We start from the raw sequence: 16,418 nt of genomic DNA on the forward strand, positions 1-16,418 counted from the left end.
CAAAGAAAAGGTTTGGGGGGGGGAGCTTGCTTTCTATTGTTCTTTCTTCTAAGGATTGAAACATTTTTTTTTCATATTTAATACTACTCACCTGTGAATAAAGAGTAATAGCAGAAGTATGCAGGGGACTCAACAGGTGCAAAGGCAAACATATTTCACATTAAAGCATAATATGACGGTGAAATAAGGCTGAAGGCTCATAAAATGTTCAGTCTTCCTGCTGCAACTGTACTTTCAGTTTGATCCAACAGCTTGCATTTCATGGAAGCAGAGAAAGATACTCTTGGACCGCTGGTGTCTATAGTGTTAACAACCATGAGAAGCTCCACCTCCACTACCACCTTCTATGTTAATTTCAGCGTGATCTGTTCACAGAGCGAGACAGCGCTTCAGATCTGTGAATCGCTGCCTGCTGCTTAAAATCCATGAGGCTTTGGAAGGACGCTCAACTTCTCCTTTCTCCAGAAGGCTTTTTTATGTTTATTTATTTATTTTTAATTTTATTTTTTTGCGTCTTATCAATACAATGTTGCGGCTGAGGACGCGCAGCTGAGTAAGGTCCGTGAATGCAGTTTGCAAAAAGGGTGAAAGCACCTTGCATCCAGCCATGGGATCTCAGATCACCAGAAATACCTTCTACGGTAAGGGCATCTCGCATCACGGTGCAAGAGGCATTCATTAAAGCTCTAATGGATCATGCATTTGGGTCAGAACTAGAGTGCATGAAAATTGTAGGCGTTTTTGTCAGTCTGAAATAAAGTCAAAGTATGCAAAAGACAAGTTTTAGCACCGTTTGTATCAGTCGAATTGTTTTGAATTAAAATGAAAGGTTTTTATAAATATGGCAGTCTTCTATAGTAATAAATGTGCAGCCAATTTATTACGTTTTACTTTGTAAAGTTTTACTTTTTCTTTGGGCAGCAGCAGCTTCTAAGCACACAACAGATCCAAGTTGCTAAACTACTTCTAATCCTTTAGGTGAAAGCAAAACACCTGCAGCTTTCCTTAATACCAGCAGCATAGATTTTCATGTAATTTCAACAGATCATTCATACACCATAAAACGTAATTACATTAAATAAAATATGCAGTTAGTGAATAAAGTTGCTTTTTCAAGGAAGAAAAGTTGGTTAAAATGTTTTCACATGACTATAAATACTCAGCAAATACAACATATAAAATGTAAATAGGGCCTGTCAGGTAATTTTTCTGATTTAGTTTTTGAGATATTTAAAAGTGTATTAGTTGTTATTTATCAACATTCTTACTGGTTAATTTTGGTTAAATTATGTTTGTTATTGAATTCATAGATAAAAGATCAACATACAGAAAAGGCTTTTGTTTGATCTGGTAGTATTGTTTAATAAGAACAGTTTGAAATCCTTGATTAATTGTCATTTATAGGAATTTAATACATCTTCTGCAGGTGTTTTTCATTGTGATTTAATGTTGGCCCCAGGTTTCAAAATGTCAGGCATGATGACTAAATGTCATTGTGCTTTTTCACACACCAGTCAGGTTCATGCAAATAAAAGAAGGTAATTTCTCAGTTGAGTCGCTTGACATGGGCCAGGTCTTTCAGTTTTGTTATTTCCATTGGATGAAATAATAAAGGCGCAGACAAGGGTTCTCATTTGTGTGACTGTTTGGCTGATGATTATGTGCCAAGGTGTGGCAAAATATTTTATAATCACAAAAGGTACACACAAGTATATTAGCCAAAAAACGAAAATGTACCCGGATTGTCTTGTAAAATTGTTTTGTTTCTTACCAATTCTTTTTTATATCTTAAAAATGGTTTGGATGTCTCTTTCAAATAAGAGGTTTAACTGATAGTTTTATTTTGCTTTTGATAGTTTACTTTTGCTTTCTGTTTTTAGAAAACACCTGCAGGTAGTTAAGCTCACAAGTAAGACTTGACATTTCAAATGTTTTCTTAGTTTTTGTTTCTAGTTTCTTTGGTGTTTAATATTCTATTGTGTATCCATCTATTAAAAAGACCTGGGCTTTGGCCTTATGCTTGGACATTACATGACATTTGAAGTCCTTTGGTCTCAACAACCGAGCCTAAATTTTATATTTTATCACATTCCTATCGACATGAGCAGATTTGTTATCTCTGTGGGAATTTTGACCAAATCATTCTTTGTTTACTATAACATATTTCATTTTATCAGTTCACAGAACTAGATTAAACAGTCACCTTTTTTGTAAGCTATCGCAACCTAAAGATAACAAAACAATGTTGTTCTTGTAAATTTCACTTCTCCCTGGAAGTGCCAAAACATTTATTTCCTCATATTTTTACCCTTTGATTTTGATTTTGATCATATTCATACTCTTTTGGGAAACCCTCATAATGAGCTACAACAACATTTAATTTCCCTTTGGGATTAATAAAGTATTTTTGAATTGAATTGAATATTTTACAGTTCATTTTAAGCACAAAACAAGGTGTAAATGTGGGCCCGATATACTTTGTTTTCAAACGGTATCATGTGTTAGGGCTGGCGAGATAGAGGACCCCGGAATGCAGACTAGTAGGCAGCATGACAGTAAGCGCAAAATGATTTAATTAAAAAAACAAAAACTCACTCTCAGAAGAGGCAGGAACAAAACAATAAACGAACAGGTAGGATAGGCTTGGCATGATCCACAAAACAAGTAATGAGCATGATCTGAGAACTAGACATGAGCATGATTTGAAAATGATTCCGCGATGAATAACTGAACAGGTGAGTATTTATGGAGCGTGACCAGGTGAAACAAGAATACAGATTAATAGGTGCAGGTGATCCGAATAAATTTAATTGACAGAAGAACAAAACATGGCTAGAGCAAAACAGAGACTCTTGAACACAAACTAACAGAAACTAGAAAAACATGAAACAAAAGCATAACCAGATCCGAACACCAAACTTGACAAAACTAAAGCATGATCAGAAAAAACAAACAGAAACATGATTCAAAAATCTAACAAGAATAATAATAATAATAATAATAATAATAATAAAAATAATAAACAGAAGAACGATTCAAAACCTTAACTGTGAAAAACATGAAGAAAAAACCCGAAACCAAACAAACCTAAATCATAACATCATGGGGTAAGACACTATACCCCGAAAGTTTCCACTTTTTTGTAGCCTGCTCAAATACTTTTAAAACAAAATCTCATAATTCCTAGTGACAAATATTCTCCTTTATTTTTTGGTGCCAAGTATGGCCATTGGAAAAAAAAATAAAGCACACTTAATTCTGAATGACTAGTTGATCTTGCATGGATGTTTTTGGACAGAGGCAGGAAGGTGGAAATAACTCACATGGGCATACAGAGAATATGTAAACTTAGAAACATGGCATTTGATTGTTCCTTTGAAGCTCTGAACCACAACACAACCTTGCAGCTTGTACCACGCTGTTAATAGTTTAGTCTATCAGTCTTAGAAAAAATTATTACCAGATTCAGTTTACTTTAAAATCAAACAAAAGTACTTTTCATAGACTGAATCATGTTAGAAACCTTATTGTTCGATGTAAAAATGGTTACATGGCTCACCACCTTCTCTTTGTGTTTGATGTCTTAAAAGGATAGATTGCGTTTTTTGATGTGAGCTTCTACTCCCTAAACTCTGGTAGTAAGATGCAATGTTGTAGTCAGCTTGAAGAAAAGTGAATAAATCCTCAGAGTGGAGGGAATCAGACAGTGTCTTAATGTTAGCTGATTTTTTCAATAAAAACAACTAAAACTAAAAATATTCATATCCATTGAAAAAAAACGGTGCCAAATTTAACAGCAGTCTTTAAGAAGGTGGCTCCCTTTTGTGCTGCTTTTAGCAATTTAGGATAACTCAAACTGAAAATATTTTGTACCCAAGGGTCCAAAGGCTTTATTGGCGGATATTAACTGTTTACACTTTCCCAAAACCCATTGTGAAATTTGCCACTGTATTATTAGCTGAACAACATCCGTGTTACTTGGTGATTCTACGCAGATTCCTGTTGGTGCGTGGAATTACACTGGCTAAGACTTCTAGCTGTATCAATCCCCCAGATCGGTTGGATCAGCTGATTGTCAGTCCGCCAGGATCATTTCATACCAACAAATCTGAAAAATCACAGGAATGTACCATTTTTATGTCATAGATATGATCGGCAGCCACAGCCAATGGAATTTCGTGAATCAACACAGATGTTATTCAACTGAGAAAATAGCAACTAACTAACTACATTCATTTGTGAAAGTGTTGGCATTAAACTTCCACTAACAGAGTGTTGTATCCCACAGATATTAACATCTTTTGTTTGAGTTGTTCTAAAATGCTAAAATCAGTTAACTAGCTTTTGGACTAGCCGGTCTTCTTCCAAGTCTCTGAAGATTTCTTCACATTTCTACAAACTAATAACTTCACAGGCACTGACTGAAAAAAATAAAACATATCTCTTAAACCCTTTAAGTGTCACACTTGCCCACCTTGTGCATTCCTGTCAATGTTTGTCTTGTGGGCTGCAATACAAACGTCAGACCATGCTAGGACATCTGTTAAGACTTCATGAAGGAGCTCCAGCCTTGGAATAAAATGTACAGAGAGCAGAAGGCCAAATCACACACACCACAGCTGCTTATTGTCTCTGTAATATCCTCTTCAATCAATGACAGCAAAGGCAGTTAAGTTCTGTGTAACATCATCCATCTTTAGGATTCTTATCTAATCTTTGTCATGGCACGTCTCATCATGGCAATGCCCTTTTCACAGTTTACCTTGATGTTTCTTTCAGGTCAGAACTAATCAAATTGGTATTAATTTACTCTTTTATTATCTGCTAAATATTTAGGGCACATAAAAATCATTGGAAGCAATTTAATTTCAGAAACATAATAAGGCACAGTTTTTGATTACAGATTTCTTCTGTTTGATGTTCTGATATTAACATGAGGTGATGATAACCTGAGGAGATGCTAAATTTTGTTTTTAAATTACGAATTATTTTATTACAGGGAAAAAGCTATCCATAACAACCTGAATCAATCTGAAAAAGTACGTGTTCTGGTAGTGCCCCCCTTAGCAGCAACTGCTATCAAGAAACTGCGATAACCGGCAATGTGAACGAATTCTGGCCTACTCTTATTTCCTGAATTGTATAAATTCAGCCATAATGGAGGATTTTATAACCATGAATGGCCTGTTTAAGGTTAACCCATTATATCTGAATTGTTCAAACTTTAACCAGGTCACCGATGAGTAAAAAATGGATAGCAGAACATCCATGCTATGCTAAATGGCATAATTAATGGTTCCATCAATTACAACAAGTTGTCCATGTCCTGAAGCACAAAAGCAGCTCTGGAATATTTAGTTTCTGGTCGGCAGAGGTTTTCACCTTGAAATCTCTCTTATTACCATCTTTGCGCAGTCTCTTTCTTGTTGTTGATCATATCATGAACATTAATAAAGGCAAGTGAGCCCTGCAGTGCCTTAGATGTTGTGAATTTTGTGTGACCTCTTGGACTAATGTTGGTACTGAAGGTTCATTCCTTGTTTTCTGCATTTCTGATAAAGGCTCTCACTGTGGTTTAGTGGAGTCCCAAAGCCCCAGAAATGGCATTATCTCTCTGTCAGGACCTTATTTCTAATGTGCTCTTCAATTTCTTAAAATATAGGCATGATGTGGTTCTTTTTGAAATCTTATAGCTACTTCATGTTGTCAGACAGGTTCTGAGTATAAGCTTTCTTGATTGTACAATTCTGCCAGTAATCAGGTCAGGGTGTTGCTAGTAAAACTGAATAAAAATGTGATTAAACCATTAGTTCGTGATTTAACAATAAGGGGAGGTAAATATATTTTTACATGGGACACCAGGTTGGTTTAGATACCTTTTTCCATGAATAAATAAAATTCTTATTTAAAAGCAGTTTTTTAGATTTACTCAGATTATCTTTGTCCGACAATAAAATGAGTTTAATTATCTGAAACATTTAACTGGAACACAAAAGAAAAACAACATAAATATGTAATGGGGCATATACTTAACCACCATACTGCAGAAATAATACATCCAAAGGAGGAGAAAATATAGTCATCTCCATTTAGATGGTTTAGCATGAAACTGTGCATACTGTCTGCAGGGAACTGAGATGTTTCTGCTTTAAAATCTCACAGGCAATGCTCCATTTTGTCTTAGGCTTTGTTATTGAAGGAGTACACCACAGGCCTATTGTGTTTTTCTCAAGACATCACATCTGACTTGACATCATGACTACAATATGTTTAGGAATTTGTTATGACTTAATTTAAGACCACTGTTGCACACAAAGCATAATCCTGCATTGTTCCGCAATGACAAGTGGTTGCAAGGAGTTTAACAAATAGACTGTTCTGAACCCAGAACCCTTGGCAGAGTTTCACCCTATTGTGATTTGAAGAGAAAGAGACTAGAAATTTGTTGACAGAAACTCGCACTTTCCTGCCTTTTCAGTTTATTCTGAACGGTTTGTTTTTTCACATCTTTCAAATCATACCTTTTGTAAAAGAGTTGACTTGAGGTCCTCTGCGATGGTCACATGATCACGTGATATTCCAAAGCAAAGTAAGAATAGTTACAGTGGATATTTGTTCCTCTTGGAGAGGAACATGAGCAGCACCTCCACAGTTTGTCAGTTTAGGTGTGAAAATGCAATCTGTTCCCAAGTATGAAGAGGTGTTAATTAGGTTTGAATTTTTCATTTCCAATCTTGGCAGATCGTCTGGATTTTGTAATACTTTAAAACCTTTAAATGTGACGGGCAGAAACGATTGTGGCAGAGAAACTGTGTCTAATCAAATCAGTCGAGGACATACAATACTTAGTTTCAGTCAAATCCAAAACATTTCTGCTTTACAATTAATGAGACCCTCAAGTCTGTGAGAAAACATATCCTCCACTAAACTACGATGACCTTGGTGTTGCATTTTTAAAAAGAATGTGGAAACAAGAAAAGGGAGATGTAATCTAAATGAAAGCAAATCTCTGTGAAAATAGCCTTATGATGCCTTTGAACAAATCCCTTATCTGTGGGAAACCCCTTAAAATATAAATGTCAAGCTTGAAACTGCACATTTTCACATGGGAAAAAAATACCGAACTATTTGACACATACTATGATTCGTGGTGTACCAGTTTGCCTTACTTTGCCACTTCCTTTAACCTGACAAACCACAAAAACTTTTTTAGGCAGCAGAGGTACATTTCTGTTTTGCATCCCTTCTGCTCAGGCAGACACTGTTTGCCTTGCAAAAGTATTCAAACCAAGTCTTCTTCCAGGGAATTGATACATGGTTTCTAAGTTGTTGTTTTTTTTTACAAATAACATTCAGAAACTGTAACACTCATTTGTATTTAATCCACCTGTGACAATACCTTATAGAACCACCTTTCCCTGCAATTACACCTGTTAAAGTTATGGGAACCCTTCTACCTGCTTTGCACATCTAGGGACTGAAACATTTGCCCATTCTGCGTTACAGTTAATGAGGATGGTGTGTTCAGGGTCACGTGCAGTGTTAGTTTCCTGGCACACATCCCATTTTGCATGTAGACCAAAAACTTGAAATTGAATCAGGGCACCTCTCTTAACATGTTCGTTGTGACCTCTATTTGCTTTATAGCAAACTGGAACCGGGACTTCGTATGGATTTAGTTGCACTTCCTTTCCATTTTATCTCTCAGGTGACTGATATTCACCTAATTAAACATGAGCAACAAATAAACATTTTTATTTCCATGCTTCACTATTATTAGTGTGGCACTGAACATTGAGTATCATCCAGCTGATGCTCCTAAAAGGTCCCAAAGATTGTTGCCTGCTACGCCTGCTAAGCCAATTTCCCTTCTCTTTTAGTACTTCCAGTACTAACTACTCTGCACTTCAGACATTTGCTCTAAACAAAACATTTAAAAGAAAGAAAGAAACATTAAGCAGCAGCTAAAAGAGTAGATCAACTGGTGTTAAGAGAAACTGGAAAGGTCAGACACTTTTTACAGCAACCCTTTAAGGCATTGTTTTCTGTATTTCAAACTGTATTGTATTTCAGGACCATTTTAATCTTTTAATAATTTTTTTGTCCCTTTCAAGAACAGCTAGGCTGTAATTTACCTAATACATTGTTCACAAATGCAAAATAGTAAATGATTTAAAGTAAAGTCTTTTTACCAAGCTGGGTGTTGGAGGAGCTGACATGTTCCTAGAGAAGATGGCATGTGACAGCAGCTGCTTTTTATTAATGTGAAATGGTCTGCATTGAGGAAGTCTATACTTTAATATTCCCATCTAACATTAGGTTGTTTTGCTTTATTGCTTTAAACTATGTCTGTAGAGGGATTTAGAGCCCCCCACACGTGTTGACATAAGTTTTTCTTTTCCATGTAGATTCTTTGAACGGCCCAATTCCTGCAGCATCCCATCGGTTTCCTCACAAGCCGAAGCGCTACCTGTCTATCCAACCATGTGGACATTTGTCCTCCTTCCCTCTTCTCTTCCACCCCAGCACCAAAGGCTCACAGATTATCATGGACCTGTCACAGAGAACCGTCAAGAGACAGGCCAGCTTCTGCAATGCCATCACGTTTAGCAACAGGCCCATCGCTGTTTACGAGCAAGTTCGGCTGAAGGTAAATGTGTTCCTAATAATTGTGCTCTTTGTATACTAATCAGAAGATGCTGCCATATCTTTAGTATATCAGGTTCTTTGTGATATAGTTTCTACAGTTAATTAGTAAGGAAAATGGTAATTCTGATTTTGATTTTAAGATTAATTCTTCTCATCTCCCACTCATTCTACCAGTATGATCTTGTTATTTCTTCGCCATTTCTTCATCTACAGTCTTTGCTCTCCTGTTTTGATTTTCTTTCTCTGCTGATCTTGTGTGGGCCAAAGCAGCGGCAGCTTAGAACAAGTTTCCACTTCACCTATCAGGCCATCTATGTCTCAAAAGCGAGAGAGCAGGGCAAACACTGCCATATGAGGAACACTGTTATCTTGAGCTGTGCATTCTAAGTAAATAGAGGGTCGTAATAAGACAAAAATCGTTTGCAGGTGATAAACATACCAATGTAACTGGTCTGAGTAGGTTTGAAAAAGATTAATTTTTTTAAGCAATGCTTGTGGCTTGGCACTCAGGATGGGAATGTAAGCCTTTCTCCTAGTTCAAATATCTGGGTAGTGTGTTGAAAATACCATTAAGTTAAAAAAATGTAGCTTGCAGTGCATCCTACACCCAGTTCTCACAATTTAATTTCGAGTAACTCTTATAATTTGCCCTTTAGTCATCGAACGTAATTTTCACATGACTTTTGGATTCTAGGAACTGTTGTTGACAGGTTGTATGCTGACAAATTATGGCTAAGACACATGGTTAAAACAACACATTTAACTTTAAAGGCAACAAATTGGGAATAGAACGTAGGAGTATCTCAGTCTTTCATGATAATCATAAGTAAAAATGACACGGTTTCACAATGTTTCTGTAATAATTGAAAACATTAATGTATGACATGATCTAATGGCATTTATCTATAGCAGAAAACCAACATATATTCAAACTGCTACATTTGTAATATATATCTTTTTGCCATTCTGTTCTTTGCATAGAAGGACTGGGAGTTTAGCAAGCTGATTTAGGAAATGTGTCTAATTACACTGAAGCCCACACTTATAACAGTTATAACCCAATAAAGATTTTTCCACCGATTATTAAGAAGGGTATAAATAATTTTTGTCATGACAATTTTTTTAGTAAAACATAAATAAAACAGATAGGGTTTTTTTCAAAGTTGAAGAAATTATAGCTTAACTATATGTTCTACACTTTGTTCAGCCAGTTGGCCAGCAGTTCACAGCAACATCGGTGGCTTTCTGCTACTGTATGCTCCATAGCGCAGGATAAAACTAGGGTCACTTTGACCCTTTCTCTGGCCTCTAAATAAAAAACGTTTAGCTGTATGTATGGCTTGAGATGAAGTATTTGTCGTTCTGTAATCACAGATATTCAAAACCTTTGTATACCTTCATACTGATAAAGGGCCTATAGGTACTACGAATGTAGCTTTTTATTCTGTTATAGCAAGCTGTAGATCCTTTATTTATACGCGTAAACAAAATGTTTGATTTAGATTAAAATCTATCAGTAAAGACAGACCTGGGCACAAAGACAAAAACACATTCAAGAAATTAAATACATAACCCTGTCTATTACATACCAATAGGACTGATATTTAGCTCAATTAAGTGAACAGTTCAACCATAACCAAGCTGGAACAACTACAACTTCAATCACTAACCAAGTGAACATCTCTCTAGTTCTAATAAAATTGACTCAATGGAATGATAGAAAAGGTTGGTCAGTCTTCTGTCTGTTCTGTCTTTGCTGTTTCTGAGATGATGTCCATGCACTGGGGTGCCAATGGCTGCATTCCTTAAGTCAGTGTGGGAGAAGGTTTTCTTCTTGAATGGAGAGCAAATTGTTTCTTGGCAGGATGAGGCCCGAGAGAACCTTTAAGAATGATTGAAGTTTATTAATTAATCACTATGTAAATGTGCATTAATAAACTATGATTTACCGTATTTTCCCGACAATAGAGCGCACCTCAATATAAGCCGCACCCGCAAAGTTTAAAAAAAAATGGAAATGTACATATGTAAGCCGCACCGGGCTAAAAGCCGCTTATATCGACTGAACAGATTACATCGTTTAACTGAACTGATTAGTTTCTGAATGGTGCCTGTAGCATAAAAGTGAGAGTGCTGATCAAACAAATCTGAAAAGTTATGGATTAGTTTATTCATCGTCCTCTTGTGCACGGAAACCACTGAAGTCATCTTCTTTAGTGTCGGAGTTGAACAGCCTGAGAAGAGCTTCGTCACATACCTTTTCTGTGTCGATGTCAGTGGGCCTGTCCCAATTCCCACACTACACCCTACGCCCCTCTATGAAGTGTTTACTTTGTACAAGTGCATGTAAGGGTTGAAGTGCGCAGGTTACAAGCTGCAAAATTGGAGAATTGGGACAGTAGGGGTTACGTCATCGACTTGCACCTCCGCACCGTAACTGCAACATCAAAAGGGCGGGAACCGGCGCTGTTTTCACAGTCTTGCTGCTAAAAAAACTATTTAAAACTGCAACAAGCAATTGTTTTGAGGAGAAGAAAGTGCAGGAAGCGACGGAGGTTTATATACCAGACTCTCGCCGCGTCAGTGTTTGTTTGAAAGGTAACTTCAGTGTTCTGGCCTAATGACTGCCCAGACTCACCCTGAACCCAGTGGTATCTTACAATGTTGAGCCTGGAAAACCAGTAAAAAAATATATTTGTCATCTTGCTGTCTAAAGTTTACGCAGTTTTTATTATTCTGATTTGATGGCTGGTCACGTTGACCAGTTGTGATTGGTTTTTGCTCAGAACGTCATCTGCAGCAGTGAATTGTGGGTAATATACAGGTCCTTCTCAAAATATTAGCATATTGTGATAAAGTTCATTATTTTCCATAATGTCATGATGAAAATTTAACATTCATATATTTTAGATTCATTGCACACTAACTGAAATATTTCAGGTCTTTTATTGTCTTAATACGAATGATTTTGGCATACAGCTCATGAAAACCCAAAATTCCTATCTCACAAAATTAGCATATCATTAAAAGGGTCTCTAAACGAGCTATGAACCTAATCATCTGAATCAACGAGTTAACTCTAAACACCTGCAAAAGATTCCTGAGGCCTTTAAAACTCCCAGCCTGGTTCATCACTCAAAACCCCAATCATGGGTAAGACTGCCGACCTGACTGCTGTCCAGAAGGCCACTATTGACACCCTCAAGCAAGAGGGCCAGTGTTGCTCTCCCTGTCCCAATACCCGCACTTCCACCCTTGTGTCGCTGAATTGCGCGTTCCCGTTGATGGGTTCGAGTGCGTAGTGTGTCCCAATTCTCCAGAGTCGTCCTTAGCCCCGCCCCATTTGTGCCCCACATCCGCCCTTCGGCGAAGCCCGCATCGAAGCGGACTTCGCCGAAGTATATTACCCACAATTCACTGCTGCAGATGACATTCTGAGCAAAAACCAATCACAACCATCAACGTAACCAGCCATCAAATCAGAATAATAAGAACTGTGTAAACTTTAGACAGCAAGCCGACAAATATATTTTTTTTACTGGTTTTCCAGGCTCAACATTGTAAGAAACCAATGGGTTCAGAGTGAGTCTGGGCAGTCAGTACCCCATAAAACTGAAGTTACCTTTCAAACAAACACTGGCGCAGCGAGAGTCTGGTGTATAAGCCTCCGTCGCTTCCTGCACTTTCTTCTCCTCAAAACAATTGCTTGTTGCAGTTTTAAATAGTTGTTTTAGCAGCAAGACTGTGGAAACAGCGCCAGTTCCCGTCCTTTTTGATGTTGCAGTTACGGTGCAGAGGTGCAAGTCGATGACGTAACCCCTACTGTCCCAATTCTCCAATTTTGCACGCTTGTAACCTGCGCACTTCAACCCTTACATGCACTTGTACAAAGGAAACACTTCATAGAGGGGCGAAGGGTGTAGTGTGGGAATTGAGACAGGGAAAATTAACGCTTTCTTCTTCATTTATTTCCAATTTTGACTTCACACCTGTCGAGTTTTTTCCACTTTCTGCTAAAGAGCCCCCTGGCGGGTGAAGAAAAATCCACCGAAAGGCCGCACCTCATTATAAGCCGCATGGTTCAAAGCATGGGAAAAACGTAGCGGCTTATAGTCGGGAAAATACGTTACTAGAGATCCCCGGTAAATAATGCATGAATGGGAATTTACCATATTGTGATGACATTGTTTGCATGCATTATTTAAGATATTTTATTGTGGAACATGAAAAAATATTTTATGCCAGTCACGTCACCTTAGTGGTCAACAACCACACCTACCTGTTGCAGTGGTTATCTTACCAGGTGACGAATGGTATAGTCGCTGACTGCTATATTACATAACCAAGCCATATTTATGTAACCTTAAGCGTAGCTGGAAGTGGGAGTGGAGGAAGGACTGTTTAAAACTACTTTAGAACTGCTGTTTACTTTCACATTTTGGTTTCAGTTTCTCACAGGTTCATTTTACTTTCCAGATCACTAAAAAACAGTGCTGCTGGAGTGGAGCTCTGCGTCTGGGTTTTACATCTAAAGACCCGTCAAGGATAAATCCAGACAACTTGCCCAAGTATGCCTGCCCTGACCTCGTCTCCCAAAGTGGCTTCTGGGCAAAAGCCCTGCCAGAGGAACTATGTAATGAGGGGAATGTCATATCTTTCTGTGTCGATAAGAAGGGCAGAGTGTTTTACCGTATCAACAACTCCAAACCCATGCTGTTCTTTAGTGGTGTGCATGTTGGTGAACCTCTTTGGGTTCTCATCGATGTCTATGGCCTAACCAGAGGAGTCCAACTGCTTGGTAAGATATTAAGACCCAACACATTTTTATGGCGAATGTCATAATTGTTTCTGCCCTGCCAGAGGAACTATGTAATGTCACAATTTGTTCTGTCTTTTTGATTTTCCTTCTTCTCAATGTGATCTTTTTGTCCTGTTATTTACATCTAAAATCAAACCAAAGGTTAAATTGGTGTAGCTTTTTAACACCTTAAAAATGTATAGCATTCCTATCATACAGATCTTTGTTCTGATATGTATTTAGGGCTAAAATTATTTACATCTACTAACAAACATGGGAAACATGATACTGCTGAAGATCAGCAATAATTTAGACCCTAACCCCTCTTCGTACTCGCTCTACTGGTAGCATGGCCGTGAACCTCTGTTACCTCTGGAAACTTTTTTCACAACTCATGTTTTTTTTACCATGAGAGATTAAAAGGTGATGTTACATTAAACCACACGGGTTTTTTTCCTACACCACCAAAATGACCCAATGGAAAAAGATGATGGGAGATAAGCTAGACTGTTTGGTTACCACAGTTGTTGGTTTCAAAGTAATTTCCCTGAGCGAGGAATTTCCGAATGCTTAAAATCTATTCTAACAAGTGATGTTTAAAGGGTCATGACATCAAAGAAATAAAGGCAAACAGGTGCTTTTGAATTATTAACAGCAGTTGTTCACCAAAACAAACCCCTCAAAGTAGATTGTAGAGTTAGATGTGTTTATACTGTAAAAAAAAGTAACTGTAAAATTTACAGTAAAGTACTGCCAGTTTTAATATAATCCTATTACAGTTTTACTGTAATTGTATTATAGTTTTATTGTAACTCTATTTCAGTTTTACCCTGTAACAGAAATACAGTAAAAGTTATTTTATTTGACAGAAGCTTAAGAGCACCTCCGCAATTGTAATTTCAACAGTAATTGAACTGACTCTGCATACTTTGGCTATTGCTAGCATTTGAAGGAGAAATGTCAATATTCAACTTGATTTAACAATCTTGCAATAAATGTCTTTAAGGAAATAAAAAAAATACTTTTTAAAATTACTTTAATTCATTGACAATTTAAAACCGACAAATAGCAGTATAACAAAATATAAATTTTTTTGAAACAACAGCAACATTTGCTTTTTACATAAATGTCAAAAAGTATTACAACCTGTATTTAAAAATACTCTGGCAAGAATTGATCCAAAAACATTATAAATTCATACACTTTTTAATTGCATAACTCCCATGGTAATAACATTGTAATACATACAACCTGTTAAATAACCTGGAAAATAAAAGTGCCAAAGGTTCAAAGTTTCCAAAGTACCTGTCAACCTAAGGCAAGAATAAGCTTTTAAAAGTTTATCATGTAACATTTCCAGGGACGGAGGAAGTGAGGGAGGATGGCTGGAAGGAAGGAAGGAAGGAAGGAAGGAAGGGAGGGAGGGAGGGAGGAAGGAAGGTAGGAAGGAAGGAAGAATCCAGATCTGTAAAAAAACTAAGTCACATACTTTTGCACACTTCATAAGAACCCTGCTGGTACAACTTTGTAAAGTTTCAGCCAGTTTAAAACACCATGAACAGCCAAACAAAACCAACGTGATCAAGTACTGAGTCCAGACCACACCTCTAAAAATAAAGTTCACTGATCGAGGCCCTGCTGCTGATTTCATGGAATTCATCAAAGGGTTGCCATGCAGCAGATTTAACCACATTTCTAACAGGCAAATACAGAGAGGAGGAGAAGGAAAAATATGGTTGACACTCTTCCTTACCTTCCCTTGTCTATGCTATCCTGTCCATGTCTAACAGACAGAAAGGAGGACGGATACAGTGAAGCAAAGTCAAGAGAGAGAGCGTGAAAGAGAGAGAGAAAGTGTTTTTACTGTATCTGATCGCAGTTACAGGATCTTTCTGGTCCTCAGTCATTAAACACCACAATGCTAGTTGCCTGAACATAAGCATAAAACACTAATTATCTTTAGGAAGAATAATTACAAAGGTAGTTTAATTGAGCAAAGCAGAGAATAACACACAACTGTCTGGATTAGGCTCACTTAAACAAATCACTTTTATGTCGACTGAGACACAGTATGCCAGTGTTAGGCCCAAACACACAAGTATCCTTACTGTAAAATCATGTAGTTTTTACAGCAATTTGTTACAGTGTATAACATACATCAATCATTTGAAATTTTTTTATGAATAATTCAAAATTATGCACAAATAAGGGTAATCAAAATACCTTAAGGATATCTCTGTAATTATTTAAAATCCTTTCCAAAAACGACACTATCTATTAAAACTCTGTGAGCACCATTAATAAAAATAGAAGAGACTCCAGGATTGTGCGATAGTGCTGTTTAACCTCTTTTCCTGCAGTGTGGCTGACAGCGGGAAGCATGCTATCTCATGATGGGCTGTTTGGTATCTGTTGCTGGAGTGCGACAATCTTGGGTTCACTGGCCTCATGGTGCTACTCGGCACATAGCTGTTGTAGAAGAACAAGAGCCGTGTGTTTGTTCTTACAAGAGGACAGTCTAGAAAAGAGATGATGTCAGGTTATGGCATGTATGCCATGCTTTTCGAACAAAATCAGACTGTTGGAATGTCTCATTCTTTGGATCCAAGTTTCAAAACAACTTTGTACAACATGTGATTGTTATGATTTTTGTTCATCAAATGACGTAATGTGATTATGGGTGTACATCCATCTGACAGGTCAATGCAATACTGGGTTGATGCAAATGAGCCAAGAAGAGAGTTTAACAGCATTTTGTGGGTGTTACAGAATCTTAGACTTGGTTGAACTAGACATGATCAATGGTGGTCAAGTTTCTTTAAAAACATGAGTAACATTAGCTAGCTCTGGGGTGTAATATTTTCTTGTTGTGTCTATAAACTGTTCATAACTTGTCTGTCAACCTGCCACTTTTTGTTTTGGCCAGAGTCGTCATAATGCTGTCTTATAAAAGATTTGAGAGGGGCGGGAA

At 37.3% G+C, this 16,418-nt stretch overlaps 1 protein-coding gene across 1 annotated transcript in view; it reads left to right on the forward strand.

The window, feature by feature from the left end:
* Window positions 1–372: 372 nt before the first annotated feature.
* The window catches only part of LOC124858658 (E3 ubiquitin-protein ligase NEURL1-like), a 48,884-nt gene continuing 32,838 nt past the window's right edge, over window positions 373–16,418 (forward strand). Inside the window, exons 1-3 of the mRNA XM_047350779.1 lie at window positions 373–641; window positions 8,409–8,650; window positions 13,126–13,447. Of these exons, the coding sequence (XP_047206735.1) occupies window positions 608–641; window positions 8,409–8,650; window positions 13,126–13,447 (598 nt within the window). The 5' untranslated portion in view covers window positions 373–607. The remainder of the gene's footprint in view (window positions 642–8,408; window positions 8,651–13,125; window positions 13,448–16,418) is intronic.

Source organism: Girardinichthys multiradiatus, chromosome 22 (genome assembly GCF_021462225.1).
Source record: "Girardinichthys multiradiatus isolate DD_20200921_A chromosome 22, DD_fGirMul_XY1, whole genome shotgun sequence".
In the NCBI taxonomy this organism is placed as follows: Eukaryota; Metazoa; Chordata; class Actinopteri; order Cyprinodontiformes; family Goodeidae; genus Girardinichthys; species Girardinichthys multiradiatus.